Source organism: Amphiprion ocellaris, chromosome 16 (genome assembly GCF_022539595.1).
Source record: "Amphiprion ocellaris isolate individual 3 ecotype Okinawa chromosome 16, ASM2253959v1, whole genome shotgun sequence".
In the NCBI taxonomy this organism is placed as follows: Eukaryota; Metazoa; Chordata; class Actinopteri; family Pomacentridae; genus Amphiprion; species Amphiprion ocellaris.
Window position 1 is genome coordinate 1,585,331 of NC_072781.1, and position 17,216 is coordinate 1,602,546.

Here is a 17,216-nt window from a genome sequence, read left to right on the forward strand (position 1 = left end):
ACTAATTTTCTGTCATGGATCATTTCTGTCATTTTGGACAATTTTTGAGTCATTTTGGACAATTTTCGAGTCATCTCAACTTAATAAAAAGAACACAATCCAAACTATTTCTGAATCAGCTCATTTTATTATTGTTTAGCTTATTAGAAGGTGGTTGGTATTAAATTCAGACGGTTATTTAGTTGACATTTTAGTGATATCCAGTCATTTTTATTAATAAGTGATTGTTTCCATAATAAATAATTATGGAATTTGTAAAGACATGATCATAATGAACATAAAAAACATTAGTTGTTTTTTTTTTTTTTACTTTTAATAAAAATATATGCAAGATATATCCCACGGACTTCAAAAGATCCTCAATTATATATTGACCCAACTTCACTTTAGGTGACGCAAGAGAAAATAATCTTTGTTCTGCACAAAAAAATGGGGATGCAAATTTTGAACAGTTTTCCGTTCACCATTAATCTGCAGCCTAATCATTCAACAACTGATCAATCAAAGGAGAAAAAGGAGAAAAAAATCCAAGGAGAGTGACTTCTTTTTATAGTAGCTGTACGTAGGTGATCTGGATGGAGGTCTTCACTGTTTAACTTGACAAAACTAAAGCTTAAATGTTTACATCTGAATAAAAATAGACCTGAAAATGTCACCAATGCAGCTTCACGCTAAAATGTGTAAAACGTAGATTGTTCCCAAGCACAAAAAAAGGTATTAGTTTCACAATAAAGGCTAGAAAATTGTGAGATGCCTACATTATTTCTTTTCTATTGGCCTGCATCTACATCATGTCATGTCTTACACTAAAAAAGAGCAACAAAATCCACATAATCCACACGATTTTGACCCAGAAAACTGGGGTTTGAGTCACATGTGGGACCATTTTTTGTTACTTTTGTTTTATGTTGCTGTTATTAGTCATTTTTCATAGCATTTTGTTTTGTTCTGTTTTTTTTTTATTAAGTCAAAATGTTCTGACTAGGTCTAAGAAAAGATTGTGGTCTGGGATAAAATACTAAACAGTGCGTGTGCAAACGCTGTTTAGTCGATGTTTACAGCACAAAAATACCTAATATTGTGGAAAAAATACTATAATACATCCATGCAAATACTGGCATTGTTTTCTGTGTTGCTCTGGTGATGAGTTCCAGCCCAGATTTAACACCTAAAACATGAAACAAACTCACAATTTTGCAGCCTTTTATGTGGAAATAAGTTTTGCACAATGGAACAATGTTGTGATTACTTATTTTTTGTGTGACTTTGTTGTTGTAGCTCGATGATTTATAGGTGTACAGAACACATAAATAGTCCTGAGGGTGAAGCTGGACCCGCTGGTGTGATTAATTTGGCATAATGCTTCTGGTCCACACACAGGTGATTGTGGAACTGTTGCAGGAAAATATCATTACTCTTGTTCTGGTTGTGTGCAGAGGGAGGGGACATGATGGAGAAGTTAACTCAGTGATGGAAGGCAACAAAAGATTCCTGATGTGCTTTTTCAGGGCAGATCTGCTGCATCAGTTGTTATTAATCAAGTTGGCCTATTAACTAGCTGATAGAGTGCAGTGTGGCTGAACAGCTGTTCACTAACGGTCTAATGCCGACAGTCAATTTTCACTTCTTTGAACTGCAACCAATATTCTTCCTTAACCCTGCTGTTGTCCTCATTTACAGGCACCAAAAAATATTGTTTCCTTGTCTGAAGAAATCCAAAAATTCAGCAAAAAAATCGCCCAAATTTCTGAAAATTTGCAAAAGAAAATTCCAATAATTCCTTAAAAGTTTCCCTTAAAAGTTTTTATTTCAAAAAATTTAAATATCCCCCAAATTTGGCAAGAAAATTCTTGTAAATATTTTCAAAAATTAGTAAAAATCTTCCAAAAAAATTCTAAAAATATCTAAAGTGATTACATATATCAGTAAAACTTCTAATATTTTCCTTTAGAACATTCACAAAAAAAAATCTACCAAAATCCAGCAATTTTTCTGGGTGTTCTTTTTAAAAAAAAAAAAAAAAACTTCTTCTTTTTTTTTTTTTTTTTACATTTCTTTTTTTCCCACCAAAAAAATCAAAAATTTCCCCCCAAAATTGAAAATGTGTAAAATTTCACTGTGAAAATATGTTTTGTTTTTTACACATTTTCAAACTTTAAAACAGTTCAATTTGACCCACAGGACAACACGAGGGTTAATTCTGTCCCTGTCAAAAATTCTCTTCCTGCTGATAACCAAATCATGAAACATTCACTGCTCCATTTGAATCAAAAATAATAGTGAGCCTTGGTTTGGTGTTTACATGATCCTAACAAGACTGACTGAAAAGCACATGCAGGCGCGAACAAATGGACGGCAAGAGGGAGAAAAAAAATCAATCTAGGGGGAGAGAGGGATTGTTAGGACAGAGAATGAGGAGGAAAAGTGAAAGAAAGTAAAAGAGATTTATGTGCAGAGACTCCACACTTCACTGCTCTCTAATTACTACGTCCACATCATGTTGTTCATCACACACTCCTCTGTGTGGGTGTGTTATTTGTGGTTGTGTGTTCGCGCCTGAGGGAAATGTAGGTAACGTTAGGTATTCAGGAAGGAACAGTGAAGAAAACAGATCCACAGAAAGGGCCTCATAGTCATGTTCACTAAAGGATTTCATGCCAGTAGATATTATCTGAGTATATAGATGAGATGAGGGGAACAAATATGCAGACTTAGAACATTTAAAGTAGGGACTGACATTTTTTCTTCCAGGCCAATGCTAATTATTGGTAATCAAGGAGACCAATAACTGATATTTGGAACTGATATGCTAACCCCTTCCTCCATCTCCTCACCCCTTCTGCCTCCTTCCTCCTCATCTCTCCAACCTCTCTCACCTTCATCCTCTCTATCTCTTCCCTTTCCTTCCATCTTTTCTTTTCCTTACCCCCTCTACTTTCCTACCACTACTACCTATATCCACTTATTATCAGTCCGGCCCATTATGGCTCCAATAATTGGAACTTTTTTGATAATTGGTATTGTCTGTTGACTAATTAGTTCATCAGATATTAACCTTAGTGGGAAAAAAAAAAAGATTCAGAAAACAGAGAAGAAAGTGTCCTGTGACACTCAGACATCATAGCTGATAATAGTATTGTATAGTATTCGGTGAAACTAATCCTTTATTAGGAAGAAGCCTCGCTGTAAATGACAGGTTTCCGCTGATCACATGTTGGTAATATGCAGTGTTTCATGTTTATATGTGCAATTTCTAAAATGATAATCTTTAGTAATGATTACTTACTATTAGCTGCACTATCTGTGCTGCTAATAGTCCAGTTATGAGTGGCAGGTATATTCTATCACACATACTGTTAGCAAATAGCTTCTCATGATGTTCGTTCAACAACAACAACAAAAAAATAGATATGTTGTTGACATCAGCCCTAAAAAGCCCACATTGGTTAATCCCTATTTCTGTCCATCCCCATTACCCCTCTATTCTGCCTTTTTCTTTGCTTTCATTTCCTTTCATTTCCTTTCCTTTCCTTGCCTTTCCTTTCCTTTCCTTTCCCCCGTCTAAAAAAAAAACAAAAAAATGAAACAAAAAATCATAATATTTCTGCATATGTGTGTATCAGATCTGAAGACTTCATGTCTCATTTCAGAGTTTTCAAGTTTTCGAAGATTCTGAAAATGAACTGAATTTGAATTATTTTTTTCAGGTGATGCAGCTTCTAGATATTCTCAGGATTATTTTCAGAGGAGACTATCCTAAATCATCAAGTTTTAAATATTTTAAAGATGAATTTTTGAGAGTTTATTGTTTTTTTGAGGCTTCACAGATAATCTGACTTTTTACTTTTCATAATGTTTTTGAGTGTTTTATGCTGTGATTAGTTCTGCTGTTTTATTCTGTACAATATGATGAATATTCTGTACTTTTAAAATATCCTGTACAATATCATTCTGTATACATATACTAGGAGGATGTATGCTACATAGATATTTTTCTGCTTCAATACTCAAACTCAAAATACAAAAAAATCAGTCATATTTCTGTGTATGTGTGTGTGTTAGATTAGATCTGAAGACTTCATATCTCATTTAAGAGGTCGTTCCCTAGTGATTTGTGTTGGTGGTTCAGTGTTTTGCTAGGTTGATGACTGATTGTCTGACAGAACAGATTTCTGAAGTTAGTCTGACTTTAAGAAGATTCTATAGTACTTCGGATAGCGTTAGCTTGGCAGCATCTGCAAAATAAGTACTAGTTCCAGTGCAAAGTTGCAATGACAGCAACAAATCAGTCTGTCACCTTCACTGTAGAAAGAAGTAGTAGTTATGTTGTATTAGCAATCAGTTAATTAAAAATAATAACAGCTGATCCCAATAAATCCCTAATTTAGAGGTGAATTCATTCTGTGTTCATGCATCAGATTTTTTTCTTATTTTCTAAATGCTAATTAAACCAATGCCAACACTTTTTTAGTTAACTTTAGTAATGGAGTTTTTTGCATTTAGGGAACAATAACAATAATAATAATAATAATAATAATCTCTTTATAGCCAAATGTCACAGTGTCACGCACTGCTATTAGCAAATAAAATACAATTTTATCATTCCATCTATTCTATTCTATTTATAATGCTTACATTCATGTCTCCTCCTTTCTGTGCACAAAGCGTAATTTGCATTCTTTAGATGATGAATGACTCACTTCTCTAAATGACTGATTATTTAACAGATTTGTTCTTTGCTGACTGACGGATTGTCTTGTCTTAGTCAGACTCAGTCACTGATGGATGTTTGACAGAGCGCAAAGAAAACAGATAAAATGCACTTTCTATGGACTAAATTATGAATTCTTCCAGACTGATTCGTCACGTATTTCTTAGCTTTTGAACTATAAAGTTAATTGCTAATGATTTTTCTTTCACGCCGCGGCTTGTTGAGGAAAGATTGAGGCTGGTTTTGCTGTCAGCTGTCTGTTTGAAGGCCTCCAGCGACTCTGGCGTCTGACAGGCCGACTCCGGATGACAGCAGCAGCCAAACATGAATATAAACATGAGCACGTCAGCATGAATTCTGACAGACTCAGTCACACGGCCGTCATCGTACAGTAGCGGGGTTGGTTTAAAGGACGCTGGGCCAAGAACGTAAATGAGAAGGTGGTTAAAATTCAGATTCACTTGTGAAGAATCTTTTTTTTTTTAATCTACAGTAAAGACGAGACTTTGAAAGTTGTGGACACGTCTTCAGGAATGCAGGGAGGTTTGTGAACCCTCGTGTCGTCCTGTGGGTCAAACTGACCTGTTTTAAAGTTTGAAAATGTGGGAAAAAAATATATTTTCACAGTGAAACTTTTTGGAAGATTTTTACTCATTTTTTTTGAAAATATTAAGATTTTCTTGCCAAATTTGGGGGATTTTTTAAAAAATAAAACTTTTAAGGGAAACTTTTAAGGAATTATTGGAATTTTCTTCCTTAAGGTTTTGCAAATTTTCAGAAATTTGGGGATTTTTTGCAGAATTTTAAGAATTTTTTTGAGACAAGGAAACTATTTTTTGGTGCTCGTAAATGAGGACACATGAGGGTTAAAGGCTCTCAAAACTTCACTTTTGACAGTGACTTAGTTCTGTGACTCAACTCGAATCATCAGTGTCAAAGAATCGCTAACGAGAGGCACAAATTGGGGGCTTCATTTGAAGACGCACGAATGAATGACGGGCCGTCTCTCTCTGCTGGGTGTGTGGTATTAGGATTCATGTTGTATATGTGTGCCTTCTGTGTGTTTGTGCATTTTTGGTCTGCACAGCTCTGGTGACAGAATCCCGACATGAATTATCCAGCGTCACTTTCTCTCCTTAAGCAATAGGAAGTGATTGAGGGTCATTGGGGTCATTTTCTCCCCAGGAGCTTGTTTGGCTGCATCAGTTTCAAACCCTGGTGTGTGTGTTTGTCTAGAAATGTGTGAATGATACTCACAAGTCCAACATAAAGACACGGAAACACAGCTCGCTTGGTTAGCTGCATGTAAAGAAGAGCTGCAATCCATCGTCTTCCACCTGGACCTGTAAGAATGGAGCTCCAAGGCAGCGAGCAGCGAGAAAATAAAAGCATCTACTGCCTCTTTAGGTCATGAAAGTACTGATGTGTGTCAAATGTGATTAGAGCTGCAACTCACATTGATCATTGATTTTCATTGTTGACTAATTTGGCAGTTATTTTCTCCATTAATTCATTCATTGTTTGGTGAAGAAAATGTTTTAAAAAATGGTGAAAAATGTCACTCAGTGTCATCAGATGTCTTGTTTTGTCCACAGACAAAATCTATTCAGTTTCCTGTCATATGGGAGGAAATAAATCAGAAAATGTTCACATGTATAGTTGATGATTAACTGAGTAGTTGACAAATAATTGATTAATTGGCTTATCAATGCAGCTCTGTTAAATGTAGGTAAAGAAACAGGGAAATACTGAGATTTAAGAAACTGGAATCAGAGAATTTCTGCTCTTTTTTTACTTGAACTGATCAATTAATTAGCGAATAGTTGATAAGTAATTTATTGACAACAAATTGATTAATCGACTTATAGTTGCAGATTTATTACAATTATGTGTAAAAAGAAATAAGAAATTATTCAGCTTCAAGAAGCTGGAATCAAAAGGTTTCTACTTTTTTAACTTGAATTTTGTTGATTATTGAAATAGTTGATAATTAATCTAATAGTTGGCAACTCATCGATTAATCAACTTATCATTGCAGCAAATATGTCTAAAAATAGGAAAATATTCATGCTAATCATTTAGCATCTCATATAATCAGAATTTTCTTCTATTTTTTCTTGCACAGAACATTACTTCTTCTTTTTTGTCTCTGTCTTTATGTAAAGTGTTTTCTGTGTTTAACTTTTTTCAGCACTGTGTGATTTTAAATTGCTATTCCAGCTTATTTTTATGATTTAATGCAAACACTTTGTGGGCGCAAATGAGGCTCCAAATAAAAAGCAAAGAATATGAGTGGAACCCCACACATCTAGTGCAGAGTGGTGTGAAGAGACTGACAATGATGACAATGACAATGACATCTGGAGAGTGACGGAAGGTTGTGGAGGGATGAGGGAGAGATTTAGAGGGATGAAACCAGGAAGTGACAGAGAATATTCAGTTATATAAAGGCTATATCAGCAAAATGTGAGCATGAATGAGAAGCGTGAGGAAGACGGGGAAGGAGAGAAAAGCAGAGAATTACTTTGAGATAGCCACTTTATCAGTATAACGCCTAACTGAGCATGGATGAGGAGAGGGTTAGAGTCAAGCAGAGAAAGGCAAAGGAGATGGAGTAGAAGCCACAGGAGAGGAGAAAAAAGACATATAAATACATCTTCATACACAATTATGCTGAATTGTTGAGAATTTGAAACAACCATATTACCAAAAAAAGAAAGAATGATCAAATAAACTACTACTAAATAAAATCAGTGCCAAAAACAGCCACACTTACAGCCAGGCTATTAAAGCACACAAACATTTACATTCTTATGACATAAAAACACACTTTAATGCAGGTTTTTGGGGATTTTAGCGAGTCTGAATCCTTAACCAAGACTTGAAAGATGGAAAACAAATAGCAAGTCAGGGAAATTTAAGTTTCATTTGTTGTGTGCAGTTTTAAGCAGGAATCATTTCTTGGCATTTGTTACTTCTGTCACATTTTTATTCACTGTAGTTGTGTCAAGTAATGCAGAATTAATAGTTGTTTTTTTTTAACAGACTTTTTTGGTGCAAAATTTTTATTTTAGAGGAACTTTTAATGAGAAAAAACTTGGGCAAATATCACCACATGGCATGCATGATTAGCTCAAGGACCATTTAGAAATAGAAATACTGACAATTTCTTCTGTTTTACAGTTTCTTCCTTTGAGTAATGGTGTAATTTTGGTAATTTTTTAAAATAATAATGTGCTTTTCAAACCCTCCAGCAAGTTTTGAGGATCAGAAGGTTAAAATTTTCACACCGATTTGTGTATCAGACCATCTGCACACTCACTCTTATTAGCTGGCTGTTATAAAAAGCTATGAGGAGGTTAAATAAATGCCCGTTAATGTTTCTAATGTGCCATTAAATGATAAAAGAAATTCATCAGATGTCGTTAAATTCTAACGTCGTGTCATCAATCATTTTAAAAGTTTATGCAAAGCTCCACTGTGGTCCAGATCTGCTCTGCTGTCATTAATAATGCCTTTAATGTGATTTATCAGGACACGTTCAGGGCGTTTGAATTCATCACGTGTAATTACTGAGCATGGATTTGGTGTCAGATTAGCCGCTGACTGAAGCAGATTTTCCACAGAGTGAGGAATAGATTGGGAAGCAAATTAGATATTAGGGATGTGAAGAATTGTGAGAATATCTTAACACTAAATCCTTCAAAGGGCCATTACAGTGAAGACAGGTTTAGCTTGCATTTAAAATTACTCATACTGTACGGATACGGTACCTCCACTGATTTCCCCATTGGTGCTTGCAGGGTGTTTATGCCTCCAAATCCAAAAAATAAAAATAAAGAGACCAAGACTGTGGTAAAAGGGCCTGTGCAGTAGAAACATTAGCAGAAGTAGAACAAAAGTGAGAAGGAAATGTCTCGATCCAGCTGTAACAGACCGAGTGGGAGGCAAGGAGGCTGTAGAAAGTGACGTAACTCAGGTGGAAAGTCTCGTTTTATAATTCATTACTGTGTCTGCGCCTGTGGAGGAGGATGGTCCACTGTTCATTTATAGTTTATGGTTTGAAACATTTATTTTTAATTACTTTAAATAAGGTCCGTGACCCCTGAGTAAACCCTTGACCCGGTTACAGAACGTTAATCTTTGTGCTAATCCAGGCTAATGTATACTTATTGCAGCACATGCAGCCCGATGTGGTTCATGACTCATGTTTAATGACTTAAATATCGGCTGCCTTGTAGCTTCATCCTGACAACAGGAGGTCAGTATGTAGGGTTAGAATCCAGCAATGATGTCTGGAATGATTGGGTACAGATGTTTCTTTTAAAATCAATGAAGTTTTTCCTGTGTATGCAAAAGCCCCAAAACTCCTCAAGTGGATAAAATAATAAGATGCAACTATAAGAACAAGAACAAAATCAAGTCAGGATTATTCCTCATTATAGAACAGTATGGAATTACCTTTTGTCATTTCCAGATCTGGATTAGCAAAAGAAAAAGTTTGGGAAAATACTTGTCTTCCTAGACTATTACCATGAAATTCATAATTTCTAAATATAAATTGATCATAAAGTGGTTTTCATTGCTTTTGGAGCCGGCAGAGTGATGAAGTTATCAGAAGAATGCTTTCTGTGTCGCTGCTTTCATTGCACAGGGTGTCCCTAAAGTCGAGGCAAAAATACATATTTTCAAGAAGTGAAATTTTTAACAACGTATAGTTTTTTTTAATATATTCAATTTAAGACATATTTGATAATTAATCAAATCTGTATTCAATAAATTAGCCATATTTAATCTGTGAAGGCAAAAAATTATAATGAGATTTCATGTGTCCAGACAGAAATACAGAGAATAAACAAGTCTGCTCATGTTTGTTATATTTTAAAAATCACCAAAGTTTCACCATTTATCACAGCCATAAACTGTAAAAACAGATTAATTCTGCAGATTGTTAACCAAGATTCAAGACCTTTATTTATCACAAACACAATTATACATGGTATAATGTATATATACATGTATATGTATATATATATAAACAGTATGATCAATTTATATACAAGAAATGAATATACACACACACACACATATATGTATATATATATATATATATATATATATATATATATATATATATATATATATATATATATATAGACACACAAATAGAAATAAGCTAAATAAATATAAAAGTGTCGAATACTGCAAAATAACATATAAATACAAGGTGAGGTGTAAACAGTATGGTGGGTATTTGCAGGTTGTCTATCGAGTCAACCGTCTGACGGTCCCTGAAGTATTCACCTGTAATGTGCAGTTATCCCCCCAAAAATTCCCCAAAATAAAGCATTTAGACGAACCAGATTTGCAAAAAAAAACAAAAAAACCCCTTAAAATTCTGTGCTCCTCAGCACAGCTGTGAAGCCACTGATGATTTACCTACGATCAACTGAACTGAGGCAGTGTATGCATGTAGTAGAGAAGAGACAACTAGACTGGAAAGAAATAAAAAATGTCAGTAGTAAAATAGTATCTACAGTATCTGGAGGGCAGGAAAGTTGTGGCTCCTCCTTGTTACTTTACAATTATAGTACCTGAAGCTACAGTCTTCTGGCAAACATGATAGTATAAAATAAAGAGAATATAACAGTTTTTTATACTGAGATGTTAAATGCCATCCGGAAAACCGACTATTAAGTCAGGAATTTTAAAATGAAACACGTTTAGGCACTTTTCCAAGTGTTTTTTCAAGAAATTGATGTCAAAATATTAAAAGTTTGTCCTCCTTGACTCTTTAGTATGACGTCCAGCTGCAGCACAACTAAACTCTCCAAACTCTGATCGGTCTCGGTTGTCGGTTTTGTTTGTGTGTGTTTGGAGCTTTTTGATGCCCCACCAGCTCTCTGGATGTTAATGATGTGCAGTGAGTGAATGACACGGGTGAAATCAATGAGAAATTACAGCGTTCTCTGGGATTCACCCAGTCAGCGTGTTTCACGGAAGCAGCAGGTAGTCTGGTTTATTCATTAGGCTTTCAGAAATGGAGCAGAACAACAGCCAAGTGAACAGAGTGAATCGACTGCTGATAGAGTGAATGAAGAAAGTAATTTGAATTTCATGTTTCGGCAATTCCCTCATTCCCACAGAAACACACACATACACATAAAAGGACAGCTGCAGCGCATGGTTGGCTGTAGTCCATGTGCTGAGGTAATGATTAGACACTGGTACTGATCTCACACACACACACACACACACACACACACACACACACACACACACACACACACACACACACACACACATCTGCAAGTCATTGGATCAGAAATGATGTCTGTCAAATTGAGTCTATTTTTTGATGATGTACTGTTGCATTTCTGTCACTATAGACTCAAATATCCAACCCTTCTTTCTGTGCAGTGAGGAAGTCCGTTAATTATTTTAGTCATTTGCACTTCAGGTGCTTCTTTAGTCTAAAGCAGTGATCCGCATCCACTGGGCCAAACAGAAAGAATAAAAATGCTGTGTTTTAGTTTTGTTTCCAGGGTAGTCTGAAGGGTGTTTTATTTTGAAAAATGACTAGATCGTCTTCCTGTCACTTCTGACTGTGCTTGTTTCCCATACTTGACTGTTTTCATTTCCCTGCCAAAATTAATAAAGAACAAATGTCTCCAGAGAGCTTTTGTGAAAATAGGGAAAGACTCGGTGATAAAATAGAAGAAAAAGTAAATACATATTCAGCAATAAAAAATAATTTTATTCATTATCATATTAATTTTTATTCATTTAGGATAAACATGATTCTTTGTTATGTACGTGATAACCAGTCCGTAGAATATGGTGCACAAAAGCTCAGCGACCGCTGGTCTAAAGAACTTGATGAGCATTTTTTTCATTCATGTCAACAGTCAGTACTTCTCACCTCATTTCAACTATTCTCTGTTGTCCGTTTTCCTCCAGGCGAAGACGACGATGACGAGGAGTGCGGTGAGGAGAAGCTGCCGTCGTGTTTCGACTATGTCATGCACTTCCTCACCGTCTTCTGGAAGGTTCTGTTCGCCTTCGTCCCACCCACAGAGTACTGGAACGGCTGGGCCTGCTTCGTCGTCTCCATCTGCATGATTGGACTGCTGACCGCCATCATCGGTGAGACTCCAACGTTTGGAGCAAAAGACAGTAGACTTTAAACATTGGATTCTTTTTTTAACCCTCTGAACCCCAAGTGGTTTCTGCGCTTTCTTTTGCTCCCGTCACATTTTAACTAACTGTAGATTTGTTTTTCTCTGCAATTTAAAGTCCTGAACCTGTCTAGAAACAGCACAACCATGGATGGAAGCAGCAAGAACTAATCAGAATCAACTTTAAGGAATTTGGTTTTGGTTGTTGGTGTCACTCTACAAACGAGGAAAAGAGAATAATAAATTAACTACAGAAAAATAAAGACTATATATAGATATTTACACATTTAGAAAAAAATAAATAATAAATATATATATATATATATATATATATATATATACACAGTTTCAGTTATAATGCTATAAATCAGGAAAAGGATAAAAAGACATAGCTGTTTTCTTACTAGTTACTAATGGTGTCATGGTTGTCCCAAGGAATGCAATTTTTCTTTCGTTTTCACAGAATTTCTTTCCTGCAAATGATTTATTTTGGAGGACCTTTTGAATAAGATGTGTAAAATATAGTGATTTTGATAAAAAGTCACAATTTTAAGCTTACATTGGGTTAGAATTCAGACCGAAAAGGCACATGAGAATTGAGTAGTTTGAGGTTCAAGGGAAAGTTGAAACAGTTCTTGAGATGAGATTAGATAAGATAAACCTTTAGTAATCTTTAAATTTGCAGGGTTACGTCAGCAGAGGTGAGAGTTCAGACAAGTAGACAGCATCAGTAGAAAAACACAACTAAACAAGAAATACACATAAGTACTGTACTGATACTGAGCCAATTCGTCCATATGTGGAAATTCAGATATTACACAGATTTATCCAGATGTGGAAAATATTGAACTTATTAAATGGTGAAAAACAATCATATTTCATAGATTCTTCCATCAATAGACAATACTGTCCTAACAAATATTACATAGATTCCTCCATAGGTACAAAATACTGATATTGCACAGATTCCTCTCCACTTCCTTCCTGAAAAACTGTCTACAGTGTGATACAAGTGTTAAAGATAACATGACTTTCAAACCCACTGGTGAGTTTTGAGCTTCAGAGGGTTGATCTTTATCAGGCACATCTGCTAATAAAAAAGATTTAGCATTTTAGAAAGTTTTCTTCATAACATCTGATTGAGTAGATGCCGTTTTTAAGCATAGTGAAGGTAATGATTCCTCTTATATTATCACAGGGGACCTGGCTTCTCACTTTGGATGCACAGTGGGTCTGAAAGACTCCGTCACGGCGGTTGTATTTGTCGCGTTGGGAACTTCTGTACCAGGTGAGGGTCTACACTGTGTGTCCATGTTCATGTATGTGTGCTCAGAGATTAATCTACCTCTGAAGCTGTTTATATTATATCACCACAATTCAACTTCCCACCATCTTTAATCAAAACTTTTTCTTTCTCTACATTTGGTATTTAGCTTCTTAAGGTCATTTTGAGCTTGTAATATCCCAACGTCTTCAATTTAGGAGTAGATTTATGTTCATCAATGATCCCCTTTCAGGGAGAGTACGCTGACATTTTCAGTTCTTTGCTTCATTTTCTTTCATTTTGAGGAGCTTTATACCTCCCATTTCTTTTCTCCAGTGCATTTTCTGCTGAATAAAGGAGACAGCTTTACAAAGTACTTCACCGCATTAATGACTGTTTCATAAACGGCTCATTACAGTCGGTGCTCTTTTGAACAACAATCAAACAAATCAATGATCGACGATAGACAAGGGAATTAAGTTATGATTTGGAGAGTTGTGACAGAGTTAGGAAAAAAAGTGTGTCTGTGTAGATACAAGCATAATCTCTATATAAAGCATGGATGTACTGACTGATGTTGGTTTATTGACTGTCATTTTGAACTCTCAAGTTTGGCATTTAGCTGTTGTTATCTTGGTCTTTCAAAACTAGATGGACTTGAGGACACTATCCATGCCGATACAGTAGCAACTTGTCCATTACAAGGTCTCCATACCTGAAAGCATCCCATGCTTTATCATCTGATTTTCTCTCTACAGAACCATAATTTACTAAGTGAGCATCACAGTGTATTGAAGCAGACATGAGACTAGCAATTGAGACCATGAACCTGTTAGGACAGTGTTTACTTGGGTAACAAATCAAGTGAGAAATGAGTCATTTTCTCATAGACTTCTGTTCAGTCAGACTTCTTCTTGCAACCGGAGGAGTCGCCCCCTTCTGACTGTTGAAAAGAACACAGGTTTAAAACATTTTTGCATTTGCTTCACACTCAGAATCGGATGCTATCCATTCTTTACATGGACTCTATGGATACAATACCAACCTTTAAAAGATGGAAAAATTTGAGAGCAATGAGCTACACAACAGACTAGAAAATAAGTTTGGTCTGTGACAAATTCTGCTTCCTCTACTTCATCGATTCATCAGCTAATCCAGAAAAAAATGTTATGTAAAGTGTGATGTACCACTGGTGTCACGATAGTATCCAAAAGCTTGCTTTGGTCTTGAATGACAAGTAGATTTTAAAAGGTTTTACACAAAAGTAGTGCAGTGTAGTAGTGGTAAAACAGCATCAGAAGCTACTTTTTAAAAGAACCATCAGTTTCCAGGAACAAACTCTTAGATGATTGTAGGAAATCAACAGTAGAACTCTCATGATTAACAGTGAACGTAAGAACATTTCCACATGAAGGGAACTCAAAGGATTGGGACTAAACAGCTGTAGCTCTAAGAAAACTGATCAGTGAGGATAATCAGACAAAAAGGCTTCAGTTTGCTATGGAGCATAAAGATTGGACTCTGGAGGAATGGAAGAAGTTCATGTGGTCTGATGGGTCCAGATTTACCCTGTTCCAGAGTGATGAGGGCATCAGGGTAAGAAGAGAGGTGGATGAAGTGATGCACTCATCATGGCTAGTGTCTACCAGCCTGTGGGGGTTAGGGTTATGATCTGGGGTTGGTCAGGTTCACCAACGTTATGTTCCCAAAGAATGAGGTCAGCTGATACCTGAAGATACTGAATGACCAGGTCTTTACATCAGTAGAGGTTTTCTTCATGTTCCTAGATGACGATGAGGATTCATGGGGTCACATTGAGAATGAGTGGATCAGGGAGCATGAGATGGACTGTCATCCACAGAGTCCAGACCTCAGCCCCACTGAGAACCTTTGGGATGTTCTGGAGAAGACTTTGTCCGACTCTCCCATCATCAGTAGAAGATCTTGGTGAAAAATTAATGCATCTCTGGACAGAAATAAATGCTGTGACATTGCAGAAGCTTATCAAATGAGTGCCATACTCAAAGCTAAAGGCAGTCCAACATGTTTTTTTTTTTTTGGCTGGGCAGTATATTTACCGAGGGAGTTTTTACCAGGACCGACCCAGCAGTTTCCAGTCTCTCCACAATTTTTTTTTTTTTTTTTTTTAATGTGGGAGGCTGTTAGGCGAAGCAGGGCGGTCTGTAGACAGCTCCATGGATCATCCTCTAAACATGAAGAATGTCCACCTGCAACAGCTGGATAAATATGTTTTAACCTTGGCCCCAGTTGTCTCTCTCTCTCTCTCTCTCTCTCTCTCTCACACAGACACACACACACACAGACACGCATACACTACACATGACATAGAGCTCATGCTAGATGTAAGATGAATAAGCTGCACACACATAAATACCTGCAACTGTGCAAATGTGTACAGAGTCAGACACTCATATACCTGCAATGCAATAAAGCTTGAGAGATTTAGCACACACACACACACACACACACTCTTACTACTTCTGTGACCACCATGTGTTATTAGCATCAGCCCATTTGTCATGTCAGACTCAGGTGGTCTCTCTCCTCCCATTTATGGAGCTCGGGGATACAAGTGATGCGTTACATACTATTTTACGCACATAAACACCTACTGTACATGTGCACGTGTAATATATATACACACACAGAATGATACACGCTCACAGAGTTGTATTTGCGGAATAAAACACACACACGGTTGCTTGAAACACACACAGATGTGCAGAGCTGCCGAAAGGAAACAAAGTGGTTCAGCCTTTCGGAGGCTCTCAGCTTTATTAACACAACCTCCTGTGGCCTGCAACACACACACACACACACACACACACACACACACACACACACCCCAACACTCGCACAAAGAACCAGACCTCCAGTTCTGTGGCTATTACAGTTAATAAAAGCCATCCTTCGCTGCTGTTCCATGATCTCGTTTATCACCGTTTGCTAGGCTATAGTGCACACACACACACACACACACACACACATACACACACACACACACACACACACATGGAGCGGTGCACATAGGAAAACGAGTGAAAAAGTGCAGCTGTTAAGAGAATTAGGAACTCCAGAAACTGAGATTTGTTTGTGGTTTGGAGATTGGGGAGAAACGTCTGTTTATGAGTCCTCATTATGTTTTAAGCACACTGTGTTTCATTTCATGTTGGCCTCAGAAATTCAATCAACACATTTAAGCTGAGAAAAAGCACCATGGAGTTTGGTGGGATAAACAAGTTACATAAGGAAAATAGGAGTACTGTGGACACTTAAACATCTATTCAGCATTTATTATCACAGTATGAGGTTTCAGGTCTATTTTTATGTGGCGGCTTTACAGGCTTAAAGAGAAGGAGATACAAGGCATAAAGAGAAAAACTAGAGAGAGGGGAATTAGTTCAATCTACTTTGACATTTGTTATGAAAAACAGCTATTTTTTATCTCTTTAAAGGCATTTGTTAGGAAAAATGTCAGTCAAAATCCAAAACACAAACAGGAGATATCTACTTTGTTTTGGGGAAATTGTTGCTTATATTTCTTTTATAAGCTGCCTGCAATTATTATGAGAATATTTATCTTGACAGATATTGATTAAAGTCCTCTCCATCAAAATTGCAAAATGAGAAACTGTCTTTATTGGTTTTTCTCTTCACCAGCTCACATAAACCCGAGAACAGTCATCTAACGCGCTTGTCCAGAGCTAAATATCTTAATATTTTTGAACATTTAATAATGACCAAAGAAGAAGATTTGTAATATTTTTATAATCTCCCTAACCTATTTCCTAATGTCATTTTCAACTCTGAACAGTTTTATCCATAACAAGGTATCCCAGAAACAAAGGAACAGATTTCCCACAAGCTTCCTTTGGATATTCGTTGTCCTCAGAGCATTCTGTTATTCATCTGTCCGTCTGTCACTCTGTGAATGTCACATTTCTTGAACACCTGGAGGAAATTTCTTCAAATTTGGCACAAACATCCACATGGATCCAACAATGAACTGATCAGTAACTGTGTGTATATAGAAAGTATGATA

The 17,216-nt window shown here is 36.4% G+C and overlaps 1 protein-coding gene across 4 annotated transcripts in view; it reads left to right on the top strand.

Annotated features, from left to right (window-relative positions):
• slc8a1b (solute carrier family 8 member 1b) overlaps positions 1 to 17,216 on the top strand; it is a 180,488-nt gene that overhangs the window by 152,364 nt on the left and 10,908 nt on the right. For all 4 annotated transcript variants that reach the window (XM_055018318.1, XM_055018321.1, XM_055018320.1 and 1 more), the window contains exons 8-9: positions 11,672 to 11,857; positions 13,088 to 13,177. In XM_055018318.1, coding sequence (XP_054874293.1) covers positions 11,672 to 11,857; positions 13,088 to 13,177 — 276 coding nt within the window. The remainder of the gene's footprint in view (positions 1 to 11,671; positions 11,858 to 13,087; positions 13,178 to 17,216) is intronic.